This window comes from Trichophyton verrucosum (assembly GCF_000151505.1).
Source record: "Trichophyton verrucosum HKI 0517 chromosome Unknown TV-F-b-10a05.M13f1, whole genome shotgun sequence".
Lineage (NCBI taxonomy): Eukaryota > Fungi > Ascomycota > Eurotiomycetes > Onygenales > Arthrodermataceae > Trichophyton > Trichophyton verrucosum.
Genome location: NW_003315432.1, coordinates 1 through 22,596, shown reverse-complemented (window position 1 = coordinate 22,596; position 22,596 = coordinate 1). Strand labels below are relative to the sequence as shown.

Genomic DNA, 22,596 nt, shown 5'->3' with positions numbered 1-22,596 from the left:
GACCAGGGGGAGGACGAGATGCCTGTCTTCTTATGAAGTCTCTCTTTTTCTCTCTTTGCTGTTGATATAGCCAATGGTGGTGTTTCTTGTGGTGGAATTCCGGGTGGTTGTTCTTGTTCTTCGGCTGTTGGCTGTTGTGGTTGAATTTGATAGTGGGATGGACGCGGCTCTCGGTGGACTTTTCTCTTTTGGCCCGGAGGATATGCTTACAACTCGACTTATGACGTTGGAAGTCAAGTTGCAGTCAGGTCGAATGGAGGGAGAACAGTCGGGTCTGGTCTTTTAGCAAAGACGAGGACAGTCTCTCTGGAGCGAGCTGAGGCGACCTGAAGGGGCGTGCAGGAGTCGCAGAGCCGAGGCAGCGACGGGACGAGGGAAGAAGCTGGCGGTCGAGAATAGCGAACCCATCAGACAAGGACTATCATGCGTTAGGCGAGAAGAAGAAGACAACGACGAGAGAAGAAAGACGAAGAGTGGAGAGTGTCAAATGCTGAAGAAGAGGAAGAAGAGAGAGAGAGAGAGGAAGACGAGGAAGAAGAAGACGAGGAAGTTCAAGTATAAAGAAGAAGAAGCCAAAAAGAGCCCAAAAGAGGCCAAGCAGAAAAAAGGGCAAAAAAAGAAAAGAAAAAGAAAGAAAAAAAGAAAAATGGTGGGTAACGTAACGTAAGGTAAGGTAAGATTGGTAACCGTCTTGTAAGAGTCTGCAAAAAAAAAAAGGAAGACGAGAAAGTTGCAAAAAAGAAAAAAAAAAGAGAAGAGGATGCGACGGTTACTTTGGGTACGCAGCGTGACGGGGCGTGACAGGACGAGACAGAGGAGAGCAGGCCAAGGAAGGGGGAGGCCGCCTTGCCGGGATGTATTGTGACGTTACGTGACGGTCAGGGAAGGCGAAGAGGAAGACGGCGAAGGGCGAACATGATGTCATTTACTTACAGCGAAGACTTGATGGCAGCAGGACGAAGGACGGCGACGGCGATGATGATGATGATGATGATGACAGTAGAGAAGAGAAGAGAAGAGAAGAAGAAGAGTTGGATAAGATCAAAGTCAAGAAGAGAGTCCGGGGACGGAGACGGAGACGGGGAGAGAGAGTCTGGGGCAAGTCTGGGGAAAGCGAGGCCTTTCTTATATCTCTCTCGCTCTCGTCTTTTGGGCCGTCGCCTCTTAGCTTCTTCTTCTTCCCTTCTGGCTGCTGCGTCTTTGCGTGCTTTGCTCTGTTTTTCTTTTTTGCCCGGCTCTCGAGGCTTCTTTCTGCCCATCTTCGTATCTTCTCTCTCTCTCTCTCTCTCTTTTACTTCTAACTTCTAGCTCTTCCTGCTGGACGACGTCAGCCTGCAAAAGGAATATCCAGGAATATCACGACAGTCACAGCCATCGACTAGTCAGGTCGAACAAGTAAAAAGGGCCAAGGCAGGCTTGGACTACACCGGATTACACTGCTTACTGCTGCTGCTGCTGCTGCTGCTGCCCAGAGTCGTGGATGTCGATGGCAGGCCATAGGCCCTGCTTGGCTGAAGATCAGGAGAAGGACTCCTTCTTGGTCTCTTGTTCTTCTTCATTTCTTGGATGTTTTGTAACCGAAGTCGAGTATCAGACCGGCATCCTATCCCATCTCACGGAGAAAAAGAACAAAAAGCGTCCGCGTGGCTCGCTGGTTTACTCACTGGTTACATGAAAATGGCTTGCTAGGTTAGGTACTTTTTACTTCCACGGGAACGGGTGCCGAAGAGAGGGAGGACGCCAAAGATGGACATCCCGAGAATCCCTCAGGCCCTTCAAGCCTTCAAGCCTTCAAGCTAGTCGGAGAGTAAGGGCCAGCCATGCCATGCGATGTGCCATGCTCGACGCCTCTCGAGTCCATGCTCATATCACCACGACTATCTCTCTATTCTCTGCTCTGGTTATTATTATTAGGCAGTGCTGCTGGCCTGGTCTTCCGAGTGTATCCTTCTTCGCCTTCTGCCCACCCACACCCCCCTTTTCAGGCTTCTCCTCAAAAACATCCGACTGGCCAGTTGCCAGTTACATAATATTAACATCACTCTCCATCTCTCTTCTTTTACTCTCGACTTCTATCTCTTATCTCCATCTCCATCTCCATCTTCATCATCTCATCATGTAGTGGAAGAGCGGTCGGTCGCGTGCCCCTTTCCCCCAACAAGCCAGTAATAGCACATCCGTTATTCCCTCCCCCCATCGACCTGCCAGCTAATTGATTTATTCCCGCTAGCCGCCAGTTCCTTTCGAAATTCCCCAGTCTCGGCCAAGACAAGCTTGAAGAGAAAAAAAGACTCTCTCAGACATGCCGAAGGGGTGGAAGAAAAAGAAGCAAAAAAAGCTCTGCTTGGGCCCCAGTGACTTTGACTGGTTGGACGGGGGATGCGGTGGGTGGATGGGATGCTTGTTGTTGCATATATAATGCATGCAGGACAGGACAGAAGGAATAATAACTAATAACAACTAAACCAACTAAGTAAACGAGCTAAAATGCTCTCAATAATACCGATGGCCGATGGATATCAGTTGAAAAAGAAACACTCCCACCACCCACATCGCCTCACCAGTTGGAAGAAGGACCCCAAGTCAATTGCATTCAAGCTTCGGCCGGTTCGTAATAGGCTGGCCTTTCTTCTTCTTCTTTCTTTCTTTCTTTTTGGGTGGAGGGAGAGAATAACACACGACTTCAACTGCCGGGCCTGTTCTCAGTTGGTTTGTTTTTGCATGAAGCTACAGCTTGTGGTTTCACCATCGGGTAGAAAGGAGGAAAGGGAGTGTCCCATCCCCATCCGGGCTTCCAGGCTCTAGCTTGAGTTAAGGGGATCCTCTTCTTCTTCCCAATAATCATCAATCTCCCTGCGCGTCCACTCACCGACCGCCATGTCAAGCAGGGCTGCCAGGGAGTTAATTGAACGAGTTACCGGGCGGAGAAATAAGCTGGCCTGCCAGCCAGCTAGCTTGCAAAGTAACTAACCAGCATCTGTGACTGTCCTTGAAGAAAATACCGCATTTCTGACATGGAGAGACCTCCTCCCCCTGAGGGACGGACTAATCCATTACGAGGCGCCATCGACGGGCTGGACGGGCTGGTGGGCTGGCCAGCAAGGGAACGCACGCACGGCTTGAGTTCAGACGTTAATTCTTAGACTCCAGGGCTTGCTTGATGAAACGTCTTTAATAATGGGTGTGTGTGTCTCTCTCTGTTTGTTTGCATTGTCGCCGGTAGTACGCCTAAGCAAGCGATGCCGTGGTAGTTAGTTAGGCTAGTTAGTTAGTCGTAGTGGTGAACTGCCCAGTAAAAGCTCCGACTGACGGGCCGCAGTGGCTAGCTGCTAGTTAACTCTACCGCTGACATGGGACAATTAAGTAAGTATATAATGATTAAATAAATACTGCCTGAAGGGCACTCACTGCTCGATGGAGAAATAGATACCTAGGGGTACTTGTCTGTTGATCAGCATGGCGATACTTACTTCCAGGGTAATAATATAAGTATAACAAACTGACGGTGAGCAGTGCTCGACAACCGCCATGGTCAAGGGATACACCGGGGCCGTTTACCGACTCTCCTGCACCACCCATCCTGTCCCTCCCATAATCCTCCTCCTCGTCCTCCTTACCTCCTTACCTCTAACCTCTAAAACTAACCTCCTTTATATTAGAGTAATCTAACGGGTTACATGGCTGGTGAGCACGGCAGGGCATGGCATGGCGGGCATGGCTTGGTCGTGCTACCAACTTAACCACTAACACTACGAACTACGAACTACGAACTACAGGCGACCTTCGAGATAAACCCACGTGACGTGGCGATGGCAGATGATAAAACATAAGCTCTCGATACTCCGCAGATAAAAAAAAGACTCTTTGGAAAAGCCTGTAAGTTAAGTCCGGAGTATAGTGTCACTGCAACGGATGTGGTAGAGCAGAAGACGAGAGATGGAACGTTGCAGCGGCCGAAAGAGACGGCGTTAGCCCCGGCGGCAAAGCAAGAGAGGCTCGAGGCTGGTCTTCTCCCTCTCTCTCTCGCTCTCCCTTATCTCTGTCTCTTCAATTCTCTGGTTACCCCATGGGGGCATGACAGCATAACCTACCATTGTCGTCGAACTCTTCTTCTTGTTCTTCGTTGTCGTCTATCTCCTCTTGTCTTGCTCTCTAACTGGCGTCTTCTTCTGCTTGTCCTGGAACCGCCTTACCGTAATTACCATACATACATACGTGACCATACGTACATACAGTCCACCCTCCCTCCCTCCCCCCAAAACCCATGCATGCCCCATGTTCCATCCCCGTAAGTTCCAGAAAAAGCTTCCCTTATTTTCCTTTGGCTCGCTTTTTTGCCTTTGCCTTTCCCTGCGGCCAGCGCGGAACTTCGCATGTATTCTCCGGCCAGTACCTGCTCACTCATCTTTGGCTGGGGCGATACATAAGTACTTATATACTTAACCCGGGCGGCCCATGAACATCACTAATCGCCGATGAGGGATTGGACGAACGTGCGCTGGTCGCCCCGATACGAAGGGACAGGACGGGCCAGGGATCGAGGGGCCAGCACCATGACCATGACCATGACCATGACGATGGCAACGATCATGATACTTAAGTAACTTGCACCATGGGAAATCGCTGAAAAATGCCACGACTTTTAAACGACTCGAAAAAAATGCTGCGTGGAAGGGGCAGGCAGGCAGGCAGGCTGTGCGATCTCGCCAAGGGCTTGACGACTGCTTGGACATGACATGCATGAATGCGATGCGATGAGATCGGTTCGGCTGCGTGGCCCCCTCTTCCCCCCTTCTCTGACCCCTTCGTGTTGGTTACATAAGTGCATAACCACCCACGCATACATATATAAGAAAAAAATATTATGATGTTGGCTGTGCGGAGTGTGGAGGACGGCAAAGGGACAGATGACGATATAAGATGGGATGGCAAGACGGACGGACGGAGGCGCGGTGAGGCCGAACGAACGATCGGAGGAGATGAAAAGGAGGGCGTCGGACGGTGAGAGGCCCGCTTGTGTCAGAAGTGTGTATTTTTTTTTTTATCATCTTAGTTAGTGCTAAATGCCGCATCCGGAGAGGCCACAGGTCTATCTATACCAATATATGGAGCACTTATAAAACTAGCTGGTATGGGAACTGTGTTGTGCTCGGGGATAAAAATATGAAACCGCCTGTTGATGTTTCCGACCACCCTGTCAGCAACTTACTTACATACACTGGAGTATATGCTTAAACAGAAGTAAGGAAGAAAAAAAAAAAAATCTCTTCAGTCATGGGAGCAGGACAGGGCCAGAACACCCAGCCATCCCATCTTGAACCATGCAGGCAGGCAGGCCTTTTTGCTCTTCTTCTTCTTTCCTGCTTTTTTATTCAGCGCCAAACGCGGCATGGAAGGGAATATTAGCTAAGCAAGTCATTTTATGCGGGCGAGTTTGAGTTCGGTGTCTATTTTTATCCCTAATGCAGACTTATGTAATCATGTCATGCAGGGTGAAAAAGAAGCTTGGACCCTGTTTTGCACCTTGTCCCTACGCTAGGCCTGTTCAGGAAATAAAACAGTGCTGCTTTAACGGGAGTCAAGCAGGGGCTTTTCCGCGGACCGTGCGTGGGGATTGCAAACTTTTCTTTTCCTCTCGCGCGAGATGAAGAAGGGGAGATGAAGACGGAGACGGGAGACGGGCGTGTGATAAGCGATGAAAAGATTCCTTTTTTTTTTCCTGAAGAAGGCCGGCAGGAGAGGGTGGATGGGCGATGGGCCGAGTTTCAGATCAAGGAGCAAAAGATAGGACAGGATGTCATGTCATGGCGATGATGATGATGATGATGTGCAGAACTGCCGACATGCCGAGCTGCCGAGTCGATTCCCGCTTCTCTCTCTCTTTCTCTCTGCCTGTCCTCACGTTTGACCTATCGAGATGCCCTTACAGCCCACGAAGCAGCTCGACCGTCCGTTGTGTGCCATCATATGACGGCCCATCACATACTAAGTAGATAGAGCATGCTGAACATCACTCTTGCCATCCCCGTATATACCATCAAGCAAACACGCTAGCTTGATTTCAGCCGCGCGCTGGCAGATGGCAGATGGAAGCGGCAAGACCAACAACGTCCTTCCTCCGGGCTGTTGTTTGTTGTTGGATGGCTTGCGCTACCCCGAGTTATGACGGTGTATTTTCCCCAGGTATTTCTGTGAATCCATCGCCGCGTTCGTGGGTCAGTGGCTTTTTGCGCACAGCTGATCGAGATGGAAGCGAGTGGCGCATAACTTGCAACTTCCAACTACCGTCCAAGTTCACCACCGCGATGGCGATAAATTTGATGTCAAAAATGTCGATGTAGCGATGTAAGTAGCGATGTACCCTGACCGTGCGCCGAACAACTCTTTTTCTGCTTCTGGCCATCCATGAAAGACACATTTCATACTTTTTAATATTCCGCGTCAAGCTCGCCTGCCGTTAAAATACTTCCACTTTTCAACGTCCACCACCAAGATGGAGATGTTCATGCACCTCGTCCCACGACAAGAAGGCTTAATTCACCCTCTTCTTGATGCTCAATTCTCAACTCGACCTTCGATGTCTGCCTGCCTCTCGTATATGTCGGCAGTGCAAGTTGTCAACGGAGTGACTCCCCTTGCCGGGCTTGGTACATACGTAGGTACTGACTTACATACAGTATCGTAAATTTGGGAGTTATGCGTGTATTGTAAAGTAAGGAAGTAATCCCTCCATCCATATCCCTGCAAGTAAGCTTGTAAGTATGTTTTTTTCATCAATTTGTTGGGTCAGTGAGTATCCGCTTTTATCCTGGTGGTTGCTCTCGAATTATATATAGCCCAGTCCGCCAGGGATGCCTGCTGAGTGACCGTTGCGTTGTGCTTATAAGGTAAGCATACATATAATAAAATATAATATCTGTCGGGCGTCTCACGCACGTCGAAAGGTTCTCACGGAACTGGCCATGGCATCCACGTATATCAAAGTACGTGGACCCAGCTCACGTCTGGCCTTGCCACGGGTAAATACCTTCTGGGCAACCATGACTTGTACCTCGCCTTGTTAGTTCTGGATATAGTAATGACTCCGTGTTAACTCGAGATCATATGGTCACAAAGGCCTTGAATCGTCAAGGCGAAAGTCCCTTGCAGCATTATTCGTGGCCCCTTGCATATGCTCGGAAGGCTGTCTTTGATTCGATTCTTCGGGTATCGTTTTCAAACATCGGTATCAATATCAACTTTTGTCCATAAGAGTCATCTGCCATGAGATAAGGAGCTGTGACTCCTATGGAATACTGCCGGTGACTCCTGCTAGATGGATCGGAGGAATTCGTATCATGAGTAATCTTCCATATTCCTCATTCCTGAGCTGATGTCGTCGTCGTCATTTCTAAGCTTCCAGTACCTACAGAGTACTGGATATTGACCTTGTTGACTGACCCCGTCATGTGGTAGCATGGCCCTTTCACGGATATATCCGTTACTAGCTGCATCCCACTAGAGTATCAAAGGGTATCCAGCTCAACCCTTCCAACGGTCACGACTTGAGCCGCAAGGCATCCAGGCTGCTGCATAGCAGAGAGGCTCTGTCAAGGACGTTGTAGCTGAGGTCCAACGTTTGACCAACAAGACGGGCTCACAATGGAAAATACATCATCACGTGATACTACCAGGGCGCTTCCAAATATATCTATCCAGCAAGAGTCTCTCCTGGCCTCGCTTCTGTTTCATCTTATTTTACGATTATTACTCTTGACCTGCAACTCGGAGAGAACGGGTAGCGACGTCAGTTTCGGTTCGAAGGCACCTCGCTTCAAAGAACTCTGGAGCAACCTAGTTAACCCAATCTATCCTTAATCCAAAATTGTGAACATAAAAAGGATACGAGGCTACTTCATATCCCTATCTCTTCCGCCTCAGGGTAATCCGGAGAAGATACGAGAGGGGTTTTCCCAGTTTTTACATACGCGCTAGTTATCCTGTACTTTACACTTGTCTGGTAAAACTACTTAGTTCTATGGGTACCTATGGTGCCCCATTTAAATACTCAATAGTGCACCCGTACTTAAGTACTTATATGAGGATGCCTCCATTTTGATGACGACATATGGAGAAACATAAACAATATATATCGCAGGGGTGGGAGGCGATGGAGGGGGTGACGAGGCAGGAGGTCAGGTCAAGGCAGCGGATGCGAAAGCGGGAGATGAATCAGATAGATAGGGGGGGCGAGCATGCGGGATAGTGGTGGTTTAATTCTCTCATGCTGCTCCCAGAAAAAACAAGCCATGGCCATACCCAGTGACAGGTTCACTCGATTCCACGTTTCGATATCCAAAATACCCGGGAAAAGCAACCAATTCACTTTCTGCCGCTTGAGCTTGTTTCAAGTTCGCTCAGTTTGTGCTGCCGTGCCGCTGCCGATGCCGCTACCATTTACTGGTGCTGACCGTCCTTGATCAGCTCAATTGCACGTTCACGAAGCTTGAATTTCTGTATCTTGCCACTAGCGGTCTTTGGGAAGTCCGAGGCATCGATGTAGAAGATATATTTAGGCACTGTCAAGCAGGAAGTGATCGTCGTTAGCGCCGGTGACCGAAAAATCAGCCCGGAATAAAATGCAAGAAACGGGAGGGAGAGGGGAGAAAGGCGAAAGGCGAGTCGTGGAATGGGGTAACTAAGGCAACGCAGAAAAAAAAGAAAGAAAGCTCAGGGAGAAAAGAGAAATATCCATGGGGAAATTCTCCGGGGAACTGGGCTTCGAAGGATTTGAGTCTGTGTATATATAAACCAGCGATGGGACAAAGGTAAAATAATTGGAAAAGAGGGCTTGAGCGTTGAGATGAGAGCTTCAGCTCCGTTAATGGCACGGATTCGTAGCACCGGGTCGACAGCCGAATGGACGGTGATGGCGAGCGAGGGCGAACGAATGCAACTCAAAAAAAGGGGGAAAGAGGGGGCAGGAGACACAAAAGGTGCAGCAGCAGGCCCCCTGTGCCGTGACAAGCATTCAGGCGAGCGGACATGCAGCGAGACCAGGACGCTTGACAGAAACAGTCCTAGTCTTGCAGACATGGGAAGCTTGCGCTAGTTGCCAGCCACTGCCACTCTCGTGGACTCCACATGGATCACATGGAGACCTTGGAGGATAGGTTGCACGGCCATCGTCGCAACCTGGTGGTGTGGAATACTTTATATACACTCCGTATGCGTGGAAGTATATAATGGGGAGAATGGTAATTTTGCGATAGATTTAATGACAGCGAGACAATTGGACGCTGTTAAGCGGAGTCTCCTGCTCGCGCTAGCGACAATTGGTCATGACCAATTTTCCATCTTGGGGAATCAGTCAATCGCGGGTATAGGATCAGCCATCCGCAGCTCCATGCTGGGTATATGCTGTGCGAGTGTTATGAAACAACGACTCTGCCCATGTGCTGGCAATGCAGCAAGATACCCAACCCAGCTTATCGCGAGGCCAGAAATCTTGAAGCGAAGAGCCAAAGGAAGGAAAAACAAACAGACATCACCATCGAATAACCTCAAATAAGCAAAATCAAGCCTTGCCAGGGTGGCCTTGGCGGGATGATCGCAGGGTAGGGCAGACACGGCGACCATCCCATCGAGTTGGGACGACTTGCTTTTTTGCCCTGGCTTTCGGCCTCGGTGAAGGGATCAAGGAAGTTGTCCGGGATGGGATGGGAATGGTGGTGCAGATGGGATGGGCGACAGCTCTCGACTCTCAACTCACTTACCTAGATGATGGCTCAGTTTACCCCGAACCCAGCTCTTGATCTCTGCAGACGTCACCTTGCCCTCCCCTTCGGCGTGTGTTACCACAAACGCGGCAACGGCTTCCCCGTAGCGCTCGTCGGGGACCCCTAGCACAGATACGTTGGACACGCTGGGGTGAGCGAGAAGGCAGTTTTCGACCTCAAGAGGGTGAATATTCTCGCCCCCACGGATGATCAGGTCCTTGATACGCCCGGTGATGGTGATGTATCCGTCGGCGGACATTGAAGCTTCGTCACCGGTCTTGTGGACGAATAGATTAGCGACCGTAAACAAGAATAGGAAGAAGCAAACAAAAAAGAAGCTATACTCACATGCATCCATATCTTCCCTTCAGAGTCTGGCACCATCACCGCGGCAGTCTTCTCGGGTGCCCCCCAATATTCCTTCATGACATGATATCCGCTGACAGCCAGCTCACCCCTCTCGCCCAGAGGGAGTATTTGATCGTAATCTAGAGGATTGACCACTTTGGCTTCGACATGTGGAAGTAACTTGCCCACGGTGTTCAGCCGCTTCTCAATCGGGTCGTCCGTTGCAGTCATCGTCGAGACGGGGCTCGTCTCCGTCATACCGTAGCATATTGTCAGCTCAGTCAGGTTGAGCGTCTTGTGTAGCTTCTTCATCAGTTCAGATGGCACGCTGCTGCCGGCTGCAATGCCAGTGCGCAGGTACTGGAATCCCTCATAGGGTACGACACCGTCTGCAAGGAGGTCGAGCTCCTCTATGAACATGGTCGGTACGCCATAGAGTGCCGTGCACTTCTCTTCCTGCACAGCTTTCAACGTTGCTACTGCGTTGAAGGATTCGGTTGGGAAAACTATGGCTGATCCATGAGTGGCTGTTGCCATGTATCCAAGGATACATCCGAAGCAGTGGAAGAGCGGCGGGGGACAGCATACGATATCCTTGGGCGTGAGCAACATTCTATCCCCAATTTGCACCCCATTGTTTAATATCGATAGGTGGCTCAGGCATGCTGCCTTGGGCATCGATGTTGTCCCCGAGGTGAATTGGATATTCACAACATCAGTTGGAGAGAGTCCCTGGTCGGGCAGGGCCTTCATATCCTGTGGGAGCTCGGAATATATCGATGTATACGGTGTGATACATTTTAATGCGGAGGTATCAACTCGACCGGCATCGTTCTGGACTAGGATGATCTGTTTGAGGGAGCTGACAGTAGACTGGAGTTTGACGGACTGAAGATCGGGAACAAGCTCCTGTAGCAAGGGAATGTTCGACCGAGGGTCTTTTCGAGGCAGGTTGACTTCGGTACTTATGATCAAGTGAGAGGCCTCCAGATGGCTGAGGGCAGATGCCACCTGGTTGAAATTGAACGATGGATTAAGAGGGACCTGGGTATGATATCAGTAGCTGTCTGTCACCGAGCATGGGTAAATGAAGATGTACTTACCAGGACTGCTCCCATTTTGAACAGAGCATATGTCGCCTATGAAATCAATGGTCAGCTCAGCAGTCTCTCTCCCAGATTGCTTCACCGTATCCTCACAATGGCATATTCTAGTCCGTTTCCCAAAGACACGGCTACTCTGTCGCCCTTTTTGATGCCGGTAGACGCCAGTCCACGAGCTAGCGAATTGCTTCTCTGATCCAATTCCTCATATGTCACTCTCTGGCCCTGGTGTCTCGAAATAACCCTGTCCGGTCCGAACAACGTCAGTCCTCCCCAAACGACAAAATAGAACAGGCAGCACCAAAACTAACGCAGTCCTCTCCCCATATTTCTTCACAGTATCCGCAAAGTAATCGCCGACGGTCTGCTCAAATAACGGCGGCTGCGTCGCACGAGAAGGGGAATATCCGTCAGCTCAACGATCAACCAGGGGAAAACTGGGAAGGTTCCTAATTAACAAACCTCCGACGGCCCTCGAGCATAGCTCTGACCAGATGCCTTCCGACTCTGAGCCACTCCGTATAAGCTGCGACAGCTCCATGTCGTCCTCGGTAGGCTTGCGATCCGTCTGGAGAGCTGCCATGGCAGCGTCGTTGTTCCCCGCATAGTCGACTGTCTGCTAAGTACTTCAAATGCGGCCTCCGTGGTTAAATGCAAGGGACGATCGAGCTGCAAAAGAGAACGACGAACGCTAACAAAAAGGAAAAGACTCTATAAGGAATAAATAATGAAAAATAACACAGCTGGCGATCACTGTCTCATGTTCTCGAGCCTGAGAAAACGAGCCGAGGGAGTGAGCGACGGTCAGATAGCCATTTATACTTGCGGGGAGGACCCTGAAGAGCCCCAGAATTTAGTTGGTTAGTTAGCTGGGCAAGGGGGCTCGGCGCCACTCCTGATAGCCGAAGCCAGTGCCTGTGGTTGAGGATGCTTTAGGGGGGAGTTGACTACTCTGTATACTCTGTTGCTTGCCAGATAGAAATAATAGGAGGCGATGAAGATAATAGGTTGTGTACTGTGGTTTATTTCTTGACATTCTAAGCTAAATAGTTAGTTAACTGGCTAACCCTGGAGTCTTGACCATTGTTAAGATTAACCAGATAGCAAGCATGTGGAAACTAGTTACATGAAACCCTTTCCTTCTCGCAGTGGTACTCGATAGGACTTCCTTTCGTCAATGAGAAAAGAGACGGGTCATCCTCCTCATCCTCATCATCATCGTTTGAATATCTGCATGTTGAGCTCTTACACAGGCAGATCCAGAATAACGTGTCAATGTATTTTTTCCCATAGTCTATCGTTACCTCCTGCATTGGCTGAATGCACTTTGTTGTGACGATTGTTGCTGTTGGAATTCCCTGGTATATACCGAAAATAACACTTGAATTGGGGTCACAGGAGTGATTCAAGAAACGAGTCCAGTTGCCAGAATCATGCTTGTTGACTTTTGTGATGACACCTCTCATTTCCCCTGATATCAGGGTTAAGGGACAGCCGATGGGGTCCGGATCTCGTAATTTCCCTCTCAAAGTTCCCAGGTTCACACCCTCGCTGACTCTGATGAGGGACCGTACGCCAGTCCCACGTCCGTCGTTGCAGTCCATCAGTTGTAAGAATGATGAACGGAAGAAAAGTTCATCTTTTCCTCCTGAGTATTCACATAGACACAAGTGTTTCCGTTTCAGGCAAGAAATGCATGCCCGTTCATCCGTGATGTTGTAGTTGATCTTGCAAAACGGTGGAGGATTTTTATTCGCTTCGTTGGATAGAGCTCTATCTACTGAGGCCAAAGAATGAAGTATTTTGTAAAACTCAGTATGCCTAAACCCTGCAGCGACACCATAGATTTCTTCTTTGGAGTCATTGACTACTATTGTATGGGGATGGTAGTCACTCAGTCGTTTTCCTTTAAAGTAGCCATAGGCCAGCTCCATGGGAAGCTGCCTAGCCCTTGCAATAAATGGCCATCTAAAATCTAGATGGATAACTTCAGCGAAGACCTTGATACTAGTACGATATTGGTGAAGGGAGGCCACCATGTAATCCCAACGCCTTGGTTCGAGATACCATAGCATTTCTCTGAAATGGTCCGCTTGCACCAACATCAACATATACTCCAAGTCTGGAATCCCCTCGTAGAGATTGTACCATCTATTTCTCATCAACAGGGTTCCATGATCCCAGGGGTCGGAACAATAGCACCAGGGTATTGGATGTGACTCGTATCTGTCCTTCAAGGGTGTAGATATGGATGGGTCATTTTCCATGGAGCCACTGGAAATTGGTAGCAACATGTCGACCAACGCTTGGACCTGGACACACCTCTGTGAATTCAGGTAGTTTTGTTCAAAAGAAGAACCCCGAGCTTTCCCTGCATGTTGCAGTGACACGTTCTTCGCCATGCCTTCAAAGATTTTGGATACAAAATATTTTGCTATATCCGCTTCGGATTCGTTGATAGGTATTTCCCATTTCGAGAGCAGATCTCTGTAACTATGCTGGTTTCTCTCTGCTTTGAGTTTTTTGAGAATGTTTGGAGTCTCCAGGCCATCTTTGGCTGGTGGCTCAGCCATCTTGTTTCGAGCCTATCAGCACTGAAGTGACTCAAGTAGACGCGCCAGTAATGGAGGCAATGTTGTAAGTTTGACGATGTTTAGTATAAATAGCTGAAAATTCTGCTGCCTTAGAGGGGAAACCCCAGGGAAGTTCCGTCAAACACACGCCCTGCATCCATCCGGAGATAACAAACAAAGAAAATGGGTATCTTCCATGAAGTTTGATCGGATTCTGGCATCTTCTTCAGGTAGCCCTTGCTGCTAGGGTGGCAGCATAGTAATCTGTAGACCTGTACAGAGATCCTGGACAGGAAGATCTAGAGCAGCATTGGCAAGCGATAACTAGAGAGCAAAGAGAAAAAGCCGCTAAAGCCATCTTAGCGAGTACAGCAATGTCCTTTCAGTAGGCCGTCCATGCTACCTGTCAATACCATCGCGATGATAGTAAGGTATCTCACCTCTCGACGTCATTCACGTCGTGAGAGTTGAAGGTTTGCAGCTTGAAAGCGGCGGAGGCGAGAAGATGACGAATGCGGCCGCCCCCGTGACTTTTCTTGTCGATCTATAAGTTCATCAACCTGCTTGCTGCAACTTCAGCTTTGGCTTCGCGGCTTCACCACTTCCAAAGAGCAAGCAAGACAGCGTGCAAGGCAGAGATGGTGCCGGAGATAACAGACGAGGCGATTGAGGCCTTCGTCTCGTTCACCAACGCCTCCAGGGAACGGGCGATTGCCTTTCTCCAGGTACCTTCGGATCCCCTCATCTACTTGGTCCTCTCCTCCCTTAGCTTGAACATGCAGCCTGCTAACAGCTTCATTGTACGAATTATAGCACAATAATGGCGACTCTCATAGAGCTATCAATGCTTACTTTGAAAACCCAAACGACCCTCTACCGCCGGTGAGCAGGACTGCTTATTCCCCAACAGACAGACAAGAGGACTAACAATGAATGCATGGATAGGTCGAGGAAATTCTACCCACCCCCCTCGCCCATGATTTCCACAGCCCAACTCCCCAGAGTAAGCATACACCGCTTCCTCGATTAGTGATCAATGCTTCAATGGACACTTATTCAACCCCCCGGCTAGTGTCCATTTGTTCTGACTTGTTCGAGGATCGTTTGATATCGACCGTATAGATGTTGGCGGCTTGTCAGCCCCGTCCCGTCCGCCGTCACGAGTCGGTATCCGTGAGAAGAAGAATGTAGAGTCTACGACCCAGACGCCGAACACCTTAGGAAACCCGAATTACTGTGAGCTTCTTGCAACTGTCCCCGTTTTAGTAGTTACGTAGCTTGCGCTTACAGGGAGACCGGTGTTGGGAAATTAGCGGACGATATGAACACTGATGGCCTTACGTTGGCGGAACGCGAGGAGCACGAGATGCAGCATGCGATAACCGCGTCACTTGGGCACAACATAGCGTCTGGAGAACAGGAATCAGGGGTCACTGCGGCAGAGGGTGCGCAGTTTGGTCCTGCGAATAAGGAATACTATGATACTGAGCTGTGGGCCTTGACGCTACCCAGTACTGTTTCCAGGGAGATATCTATTGATCCGGACCCAGAGCTTAGACGGCGGATAGACGACACGCCTCGATTTCTTCGACCGGGACCGGAGGCAGACCATTTCTCTGCCTTTTTGACTATTCTGCACTCTATACCCATAGCCAGGGAAGAGCTCCTTTGGAGAGATAGGGTGGCTCCAGATTATGGCAATGACAGCCAATGGTGGAATGGACAGCCGGCTTTGGCTACTCTTGATCAAGCAGAAGCACCGTGTGAGGACGCAGTGCATGAGACCCAACGGCTAATGGCTTTTCTGGACCGTTCTCAGCGAGCCTTTGGAAGCGCAGATGTCCTATCTGGCCTTCCTTCTTTAAAGTGTTGGAGAGGTGAGGACAGAATAGCTACGTTTTTAAAACTTTGGGAGGAAATCTCGCCCCCCGCGGAAGGGGAATTGCCCCAGAAAACATTTTACTCTAGAGGTGTCAAACAGGCGCTTTCGGAGGACGAATGTGCCAATGAACCATTCTCATTGCTAGACCTTTCGATTGATAGGACCTCTGGAAGGACACTATATGACCTCCTAGATGGACATATATGGTGTGATATGCCTGGTAAGGAGTTGGACGATATCTGGCTAGAAGAGGTTGCACCTGTTTTTACTATGCGGATAACCAATCACGACGGCAACAGGATTGATTTGAAGGTTCCTTCTGTTTGGTATCCTGACCGGTACATGAAGCATTGCAAGGAGTTTGCAGTGGAGCTTAGGAAACGTCGTGTTGTTGTTGACGTTGAGCTGGAGAAGTTGGGGGCGATGGTTGATCGATATCTCTCTAAGAGGGGAAGCATCTCTGTTGACACGTTAGTCCAGAAAGTGCTTGCTGGATCTCGGGTGGCTCTGACTGGGCCATACCAGGTCGATGGAGCTCCGTCTACCACGCAAGAGGATGTGGTCGATTTAATTGAAAAGTTGAAGACATTAACGGAGCAGATTACCCATAAAATACAAGGTGAGTCTAGTACTGGTCATTTGATAGTGCATAGCATACTAATACAAGAATCCCCCAGAGCTGGAAGAAAGAAAGACGCAAGCTATTGAGAGCCTCCGGCAGTTATCAAACTGCTTTACTGGCCAGGCTTCATCTGCAGAGGAATCACCAAGGCATAAGTATACCCTTCGCGGAGTATGCACGGAGCCACACATATTTTATGTGCTGAGACCGCGGAAACCGGAATTAGACCTGATGACGGACGATGTCCCCGACGTACCAGCAACCGAGCAATGGCAGTGGTGGAGGTTCAGCTTCTCAGTCGATGATGCGAAAGTCGGCAGCACCGGATCCGCGAGCCTGAAACCGTCTAATCAGATTGAACCGTCCACGTCCGGGCCGACCAGTAGCAAGCCAGTGTCCAGGGCTACGGTAGCAGATAACGTGGATATCGTCGGGTACACGGCGTGCCCCGTGCGAGAGATTGAAGTGCTCCATGCGGCAAAGGAGGAATCTTCGAGTGTTGTCCTGGTTTATGCCAACGAAGAGGCCATGAGCTCCGAGGCTGGGGAGCTTCCTGAACCATTAAAGGTGTGTATATATTCGCTAATATGTCGGAATCCGTGCTAACTCTGGACATAGAACTTCATCGACAAGGACAATGAATTGTTCGAGCAGGAGCTTGCAGAGTTTACTGCCGAATATGAAGGAAAGACGAACACGGCCAAACAGGAGGACCTTCTGATGGAGGATATGACTAACGATGGTGAGGAGGAGACCGGTGAGAAGACAGACGTCAAGGGACAAGAGATGCAAGAACGAGCAGGACAGCACAGTGCGAGCATCATGCCTCCGCCGGGGCTGCCTCGACAGCGAGCTGGTGCTGGTGGCCAGGGGAGCTTGATGGACCAGATCACGGAGGAGAACGAGCACGACGAGGATAGTATGCAGGTTGACGTAGAGACAAGCGCAGCCTCAACAGCGTAGTTACAATAATATCCTCCATATTCTCTTCGCCTGTATTTTTCAATCCATCATCTCTTCTTTTCGTGCCTAGCAGTATCAGTGTTGAGTTCTTCCTAATCGGGTTAAGGTTCGGTTCCTGGCAAGCAAAAACTGACGTCAAACAACATCGACAACTTGCAAACTACAACAACTACAACAACTGCGACAACAACAACGCACGAGAGCTTCGGCGAATAGCTAGGATGGAGACAGAATACACTACGAACACTGCGGCAGACACGATCGAGCTGCTCGAGACTCGCCTTCGACGCATTGAGTTCCTGCTGACCGGCCAGACGAACTGGGCGGGCGAGCCAGAGCAGGCCTCTGAACCGCCAGCTTCAGTGCGAGAAACGGTCTCTGCGCGGCTCGCCGAGCTCGAGCATGGCCTCAGACGGCTCTCCGCGCGAGTCCCGGCCGTCCAAGATGTGCTCAAGCTTTGTATGCATGCCATTGCCTACAATACACTTTGTTTATACGTCTCTAACAGTAGCTAGACTCACGGTATCCCGACCTTTTCCAGTCTGCGTCAACACACACACCGCCTGCCACAATGACACCGGCAACTCTAGCCTCCATCGTGCTTTCATATGCCACTGCGTTCCCCGAAACAGCATCCCGGCTCAGCTCTCTACAGGACCTTCCCATCCCCCCTGCCAGCGCTTCTACGGCCCTTGTCGAGCTGCAGCCCCGAATAGACCGAGCGCTGGAGACGCAGAGACGCCAGGCGGAGGAAATTGCCGAGTTGAGGGTGCAAAGTACACTGTTAATGAAGCGGTGGGTTGAAGTTGGCGTTGTAGGCGGCGGAGAGGTATGGGGGGAATGGGAGGAGAGGATGAAGATGGTTGAGAGAGGGGTGAGGAGGGAGGAGAAGGCGAGGGAGAGGGACTAGCCTCAGCGTTCAACCTTCCCTCCCCGAGGCTCTACTAGGTTAACTGTTACTGTCCACGGATAAACGGTGAATAAGCGGCATACCTCCGGGCCAGGCCAGGCCAGACCAGCGGATTAAGGACCAAGAGAGGGTTAAATGTTTGAAGAATGGGTAAAGACATAGCGTCGAGAGGCGGTGGACTCTTCGCCGTTGATGCTAACTAACTAACTACTGAGGCTCCCCATCGACGCTTGGGAACCAGTTGGCTGGCGTGCTTCAACCAGGTGAAACAGGAGGACGCACGACAGAACTCGTGGAGCCCGCGATGGCCACTCGTCCAGACTTCAAACATGGATCCCCATCAAGCCGTTCGGAGTTTCTTAACTGTCCTCCCTTGCCTGATACATATACACAAACACCCCCGTCTTCAGGGGGTTACGTACGGCCCTCAGAAGCCAGAGTCACCTTACGGTCCATTGGCAGGGAGAGTATCTAAAGGGACTTCACAAACAGCAACAAGCAGCAACAACAACCAGCACTTACATTGACAGCAACGCCTCTCCTTCAAACCCGCCCGGCGGCATCGATCGTCAAGCACACTGGCCTGAAACTGCCCCAACTCCACAGGCCAGCAAGCCAGCGAGCCTCTTGCAGGCCAACTTGGCGCGCGCGAAACAAAGACCGGCGGGCCAGACAGACAGACAGAACGGCCACAGAAGCAGGAGACGGCCCTGCCAGTGGCGTAGGACAGCCAGCGACCTTCCGCCAGTCTTCTCTCCGTCTTCTACATCTGCATTCTATCTTCTCATCACAGCGTCCTGCGTCTCTTGTTCCCTCTACCTATAATTGCTATTAATATAAAAAGTTCAAGCCATAAAATAAAAGAGCGGCTTAAGTAAGACTAAAAAACGCCTTTTCGTTGCTTTTTCCTCCTCCTGAAAGTCGCTTTTTTTATCTTCATCTCCATCTCTTCGTCTTGACCCGTCATTCTCGACTTCATCTTCTCTCTCTTCCTCCTCCTCTTCTTCTTCTCCTGCGGCGTCTTCACTCTCGCTTTCTCGTCCTTTTTTTCTTTCGTTCGTTCTGGCAACCTCCCGCCCTCCTCGCCGTCGCCCGTCTTGAACCCCTTTTTTCCAACCTCTGCCTCCGCCGTAAATCCCCCAGCCAGGCGCTGACGACTACTTTCACCCTCCTTGCAGCGCCGGGAAGATCGCTCCAACTCACCAGGACGGTAGATACGCCGATACAGGATACCTCCTTCACTCGTTCCGTAGTGAAGACGCAGTCGAGAAGTCGAAGTGCTGCCGTCATACACGTCCAACACTCTACAGACTGCCGCAGCAAGCAAGAAACCCCAAGCAAGCCTCGCCGGGTGTCAAACAAATAGTGCAGATACAGTCGAACGCCGACGTTGATAGATAAAGAGAGTACGCTGCATGCGAAGCCGTGGATGGTCTCGCGTGCCGTCCCTGTCACCGTCTCGAATTATCTGTATCTAGATCAAGGCCAACTGCTGCTACGATGGCGCGCTTCCAGATGAGCAACCTGGTCGGCGACCCCTTTGCGCTGGCAACCGTATCGATAGGCATGGTACGGACCACCTTGTCACCTTTTGCTTTTGCTTGGGCCTGTCTCTCCTACCATTGAATGATGGCTGACCTCTTTTGTAGCTGGCGTGGATCATCGGCGTTGTCTCGTGCAGCATCGCCCATACGAAGGAGGTGGTTCCAAACTTCTTCTGGTGGTCGATTGCATACCAGCTCTGCGTCCTGGTCGGCGTTGCGGTCGTGATGGGCTCGAATACCAGCCACATCTACGGCACGGCGGTGGGTTATACCTTGCTCTCTGATGTGCCGGCGTTGTGACGATGAAATACTGACTGACGGGGGGATAGGTTGTTGGATACGCTGCTGCCGGCCTCGTCTGCACTACATTTACCCTTGATAGCCTGGTCACCAGCAAGCAGGGCGCCAGACAGTCTGCCGGCGCCGGTCTCATCCTCCTCGCCATGACAGACGTATGTACTGCCGCTGCCATTAAAAAGAAATTTGTACAGTTATATCTACGGACAACCCCCGCCACTAACATGTATTATCTGACAGATTGTCTGGATCTTCTACTTCGGCTCAACCTCCCAGTCAGGGCCTAGGGCGTACATTGACTCGTTTGCGCCTCACAAGGAACAGCCACACAGCTACCGCAACAGCAAGCCCATCTCTCACAGCTACACGCCCCGTCCCGAAACAACTGTCTCCTCCGCCCACCCACACATGTACTCGTCCGCACCTCTCAGCGGGTTCGAAACCTCCTCGCCCATGACTGGATTCAACCCTGCCGCCGCCAGCACAACGGGTCTCCAGCCCGTTCTCGGCTCGCAGACCAACGCTAGCACTGTCGGCGGTGAGACAGGCGAGGTAGGACAGCCGACGGAGTACCCCTACCGTGCCAAGGCGATATATTCGTATGAAGCCAACCCAGATGACGCGAACGAGATCAGTTTCACAAAACATGAGATTCTCGAGGTTTCGGACGTCAGCGGGCGATGGTGGCAGGCGAAGAAGTCGACGGGTGAGACGGGAATTGCACCGTCGAACTACCTCATCCTTCTCTAACCAAAAAACACACCTCGTCTCAAATCAACCATCATCCTCGCTCATCCCACTAAAAAAAATTGTATTGCTTGGTTTAGTTTGTTTGCTCGTTTGTCGTCATGATAGGGAGGGAGAGGCGGTTGTGTCTACGCCTGTTTACCCTCCCTCTAGCTCCATCTTGGTGAAATATGGTATGTACACTGATGGATCTGATACCCTTTTGGCCTGCCTTGTTCTTCTCGTCTTCGTCTCTTTCTTCTTTTTCACCTCTACGGCGCAATTCAGGGGGCGGTTCTTGACTGTTGTTTTCTCTTCTTCCTCTTGTAATGCCATGTCTCTCTTCTTTTCTCTCCTTCTACTTCCTTTGTACAATCTTGCCACCATCCTTGCCTTACCTTGTCTACTTCTCTTCGCTTCTCATGAGAACACATAAAAGGATTCAAGAAACCCTTTTTTTTTCAACGCCCCTTTTTTTTGTCTTCTTCTTTTCTACCTTCGAAAGTGCTTGATATGTACGTTTTACAATCCTTCGACCCGGCCATCAACCCGTTCTATGTCTATGACTTTTTTACCCCCTTTTTTTTCGGCCTTTCAATTCTACCTGTTACTATCGTGATATTTTAGAGTAGGTAAGGCAGCTTTTCAATAAATAAAAGAGAGATCTGAGATCCAGTTAATTTTATCTCCTTCCTCCGCTTTGCACAGAGCTGTGGATGTCGGTATATGCATGGATGCCTTATATGTACGCTCGCCCGCCTCACCCCTGCTTCCTTGATTCCATTCTCTTGGGATATATCAGGGACCTCCTATAGACGGAGGCGGAGAAGCCGGCTAATGGAGAGAAAACAACCGAGTAACCAACAGAAGAAGCTGTCAGACGAACCCGTCCATCATCTCGATCCTATCTATCGAATAGTAGATTCACTTTTTCTTACCCCTTAAAAACAGTCAATAGTCTGTTTCTTCTTCTTCTTCTTCTTTTTTTTCCCTGGATGACACGAGAGCATAGCCGCCTTTCAAAACGCTGTGAATATTGAGCTATCCATCACATTCGAACTCCAGACTTTGCCTCTCCAGGAACGAGCTGACAGGTCTGAAGAAGCAGGTCAAGCCACCAGCCATGTGTTAGGCTCTAACTAATCGATGACGGCTCAGGAACCAGAAAGCTTGTAAGCGAGGCAAGTCAAGCAAAAGAGGAGGAGGAGGAAGAAGAAGAAGAACACCAGCTTCAGCAGATGAAGCCGGTCACGATAACTAGTCATGATAGACAGTAGTGTGGTTGACAGTTGTCCCGTCCCTGACACGCAGCATATGTAACCAAGCCAGCTAGTTATCAGCAGCCGCGGGACCCAGACCCAAACAATCAACCCAGCTGGGTCGTCGTTTTCGTTTCTTTTTGCCCCCCTGCTGGTTCATCGTAATCGTGTCTCTGGTTCTTGTCCTCTCTGGCCGCGCAACCTGACCGTTCATATAAATAATGTAAGTATGTATCAGGGGGGTGGTGACGGGCCGGCCCGTGAGACATTGACCAGAAGCCCAACTCTCTCAGCTCCGTTTCGTATAATCGTCTCTCTTTTGCTTCAGAATAACCATATCATCTGCCTGGTCACCGTCCACAAGTCCCATCTTGGATCCCTGCGCGGATCAACCTACGCCCCGATCTGGTGGCTGCATGAGACGAGACGAACCTGGGCAGTCCACGCATCTCGACTCTTCCTTTTTCTCGCCTGCCCAGCCTCGTCCTTGCCCTCGCCCGTAGAGAAGTAAGGGCAAAGAAAAAAAAAGCAGGGCAAGTTAGTGAAAGTGACTTAAGTCAAAAAGAAAACAAGCCCGTGGGATCCCCGGGTACCAGCTCGAATTCGCCCAA

At 50.2% G+C, this 22,596-nt stretch overlaps 8 protein-coding genes across 8 annotated transcripts; 3 read left to right on the top strand and 5 right to left on the bottom strand.

The window, feature by feature from the left end:
* Positions 1–73: 73 nt before the first annotated feature.
* Positions 74–667, top strand: TRV_04008 (uncharacterized protein; the record flags this gene model as incomplete). Its single annotated transcript, XM_003021787.1, has 2 exons — positions 74–243; positions 352–667. The coding sequence occupies 2 exons, from the start codon at positions 74–76 to the stop codon at positions 665–667; spliced, it is 486 nt and encodes a 161-aa protein (XP_003021833.1).
* Positions 668–929: 262 nt separating this feature from the next.
* Positions 930–1,559, bottom strand: TRV_04007 (uncharacterized protein; the record flags this gene model as incomplete). The annotated part of the gene is made up of 2 exons (XM_003021786.1): positions 930–1,297; positions 1,445–1,559. The coding sequence occupies 2 exons, from the start codon at positions 1,557–1,559 to the stop codon at positions 930–932; spliced, it is 483 nt and encodes a 160-aa protein (XP_003021832.1).
* A 7,786-nt stretch (positions 1,560–9,345) lies between these two features.
* On the bottom strand, positions 9,346–11,224 carry TRV_04006 (long-chain-fatty-acid-CoA ligase, putative; the record flags this gene model as incomplete). The annotated part of the gene is made up of 4 exons (XM_003021785.1): positions 9,346–9,650; positions 9,756–10,035; positions 10,107–11,150; positions 11,210–11,224. The coding sequence occupies 4 exons, from the start codon at positions 11,222–11,224 to the stop codon at positions 9,346–9,348; spliced, it is 1,644 nt and encodes a 547-aa protein (XP_003021831.1).
* Positions 11,225–12,327: 1,103 nt separating this feature from the next.
* TRV_04005 (SET domain protein) lies at positions 12,328–13,782 on the bottom strand (the record flags this gene model as incomplete). Its single annotated transcript, XM_003021784.1, has 1 exon — positions 12,328–13,782. One exon carries the CDS (start codon positions 13,780–13,782, stop codon positions 12,328–12,330), a length of 1,455 nt encoding a protein of 484 aa, XP_003021830.1.
* Positions 13,783–14,420: 638 nt separating this feature from the next.
* Positions 14,421–18,159, top strand: TRV_04004 (uncharacterized protein; the record flags this gene model as incomplete). Its single annotated transcript, XM_003021783.1, has 8 exons — positions 14,421–14,582; positions 14,728–14,785; positions 14,905–15,018; positions 15,189–16,283; positions 16,342–16,853; positions 16,905–17,205; positions 17,250–17,708; positions 17,765–18,159. 8 exons carry the CDS (start codon positions 14,421–14,423, stop codon positions 18,157–18,159), a joined length of 3,096 nt encoding a protein of 1,031 aa, XP_003021829.1.
* Positions 18,160–19,039: 880 nt separating this feature from the next.
* Positions 19,040–19,449, bottom strand: TRV_04003 (uncharacterized protein; the record flags this gene model as incomplete). The annotated part of the gene is made up of 2 exons (XM_003021782.1): positions 19,040–19,309; positions 19,363–19,449. 2 exons carry the CDS (start codon positions 19,447–19,449, stop codon positions 19,040–19,042), a joined length of 357 nt encoding a protein of 118 aa, XP_003021828.1.
* A 210-nt stretch (positions 19,450–19,659) lies between these two features.
* TRV_04002 (uncharacterized protein) lies at positions 19,660–20,750 on the top strand (the record flags this gene model as incomplete). Its single annotated transcript, XM_003021781.1, has 4 exons — positions 19,660–19,728; positions 19,809–19,964; positions 20,033–20,155; positions 20,241–20,750. The coding sequence occupies 4 exons, from the start codon at positions 19,660–19,662 to the stop codon at positions 20,748–20,750; spliced, it is 858 nt and encodes a 285-aa protein (XP_003021827.1).
* Positions 20,751–20,885: 135 nt separating this feature from the next.
* On the bottom strand, positions 20,886–21,113 carry TRV_04001 (uncharacterized protein; the record flags this gene model as incomplete). The annotated part of the gene is made up of 1 exon (XM_003021780.1): positions 20,886–21,113. One exon carries the CDS (start codon positions 21,111–21,113, stop codon positions 20,886–20,888), a length of 228 nt encoding a protein of 75 aa, XP_003021826.1.
* Between the last annotated feature and the right edge of the window lie 1,483 nt (positions 21,114–22,596).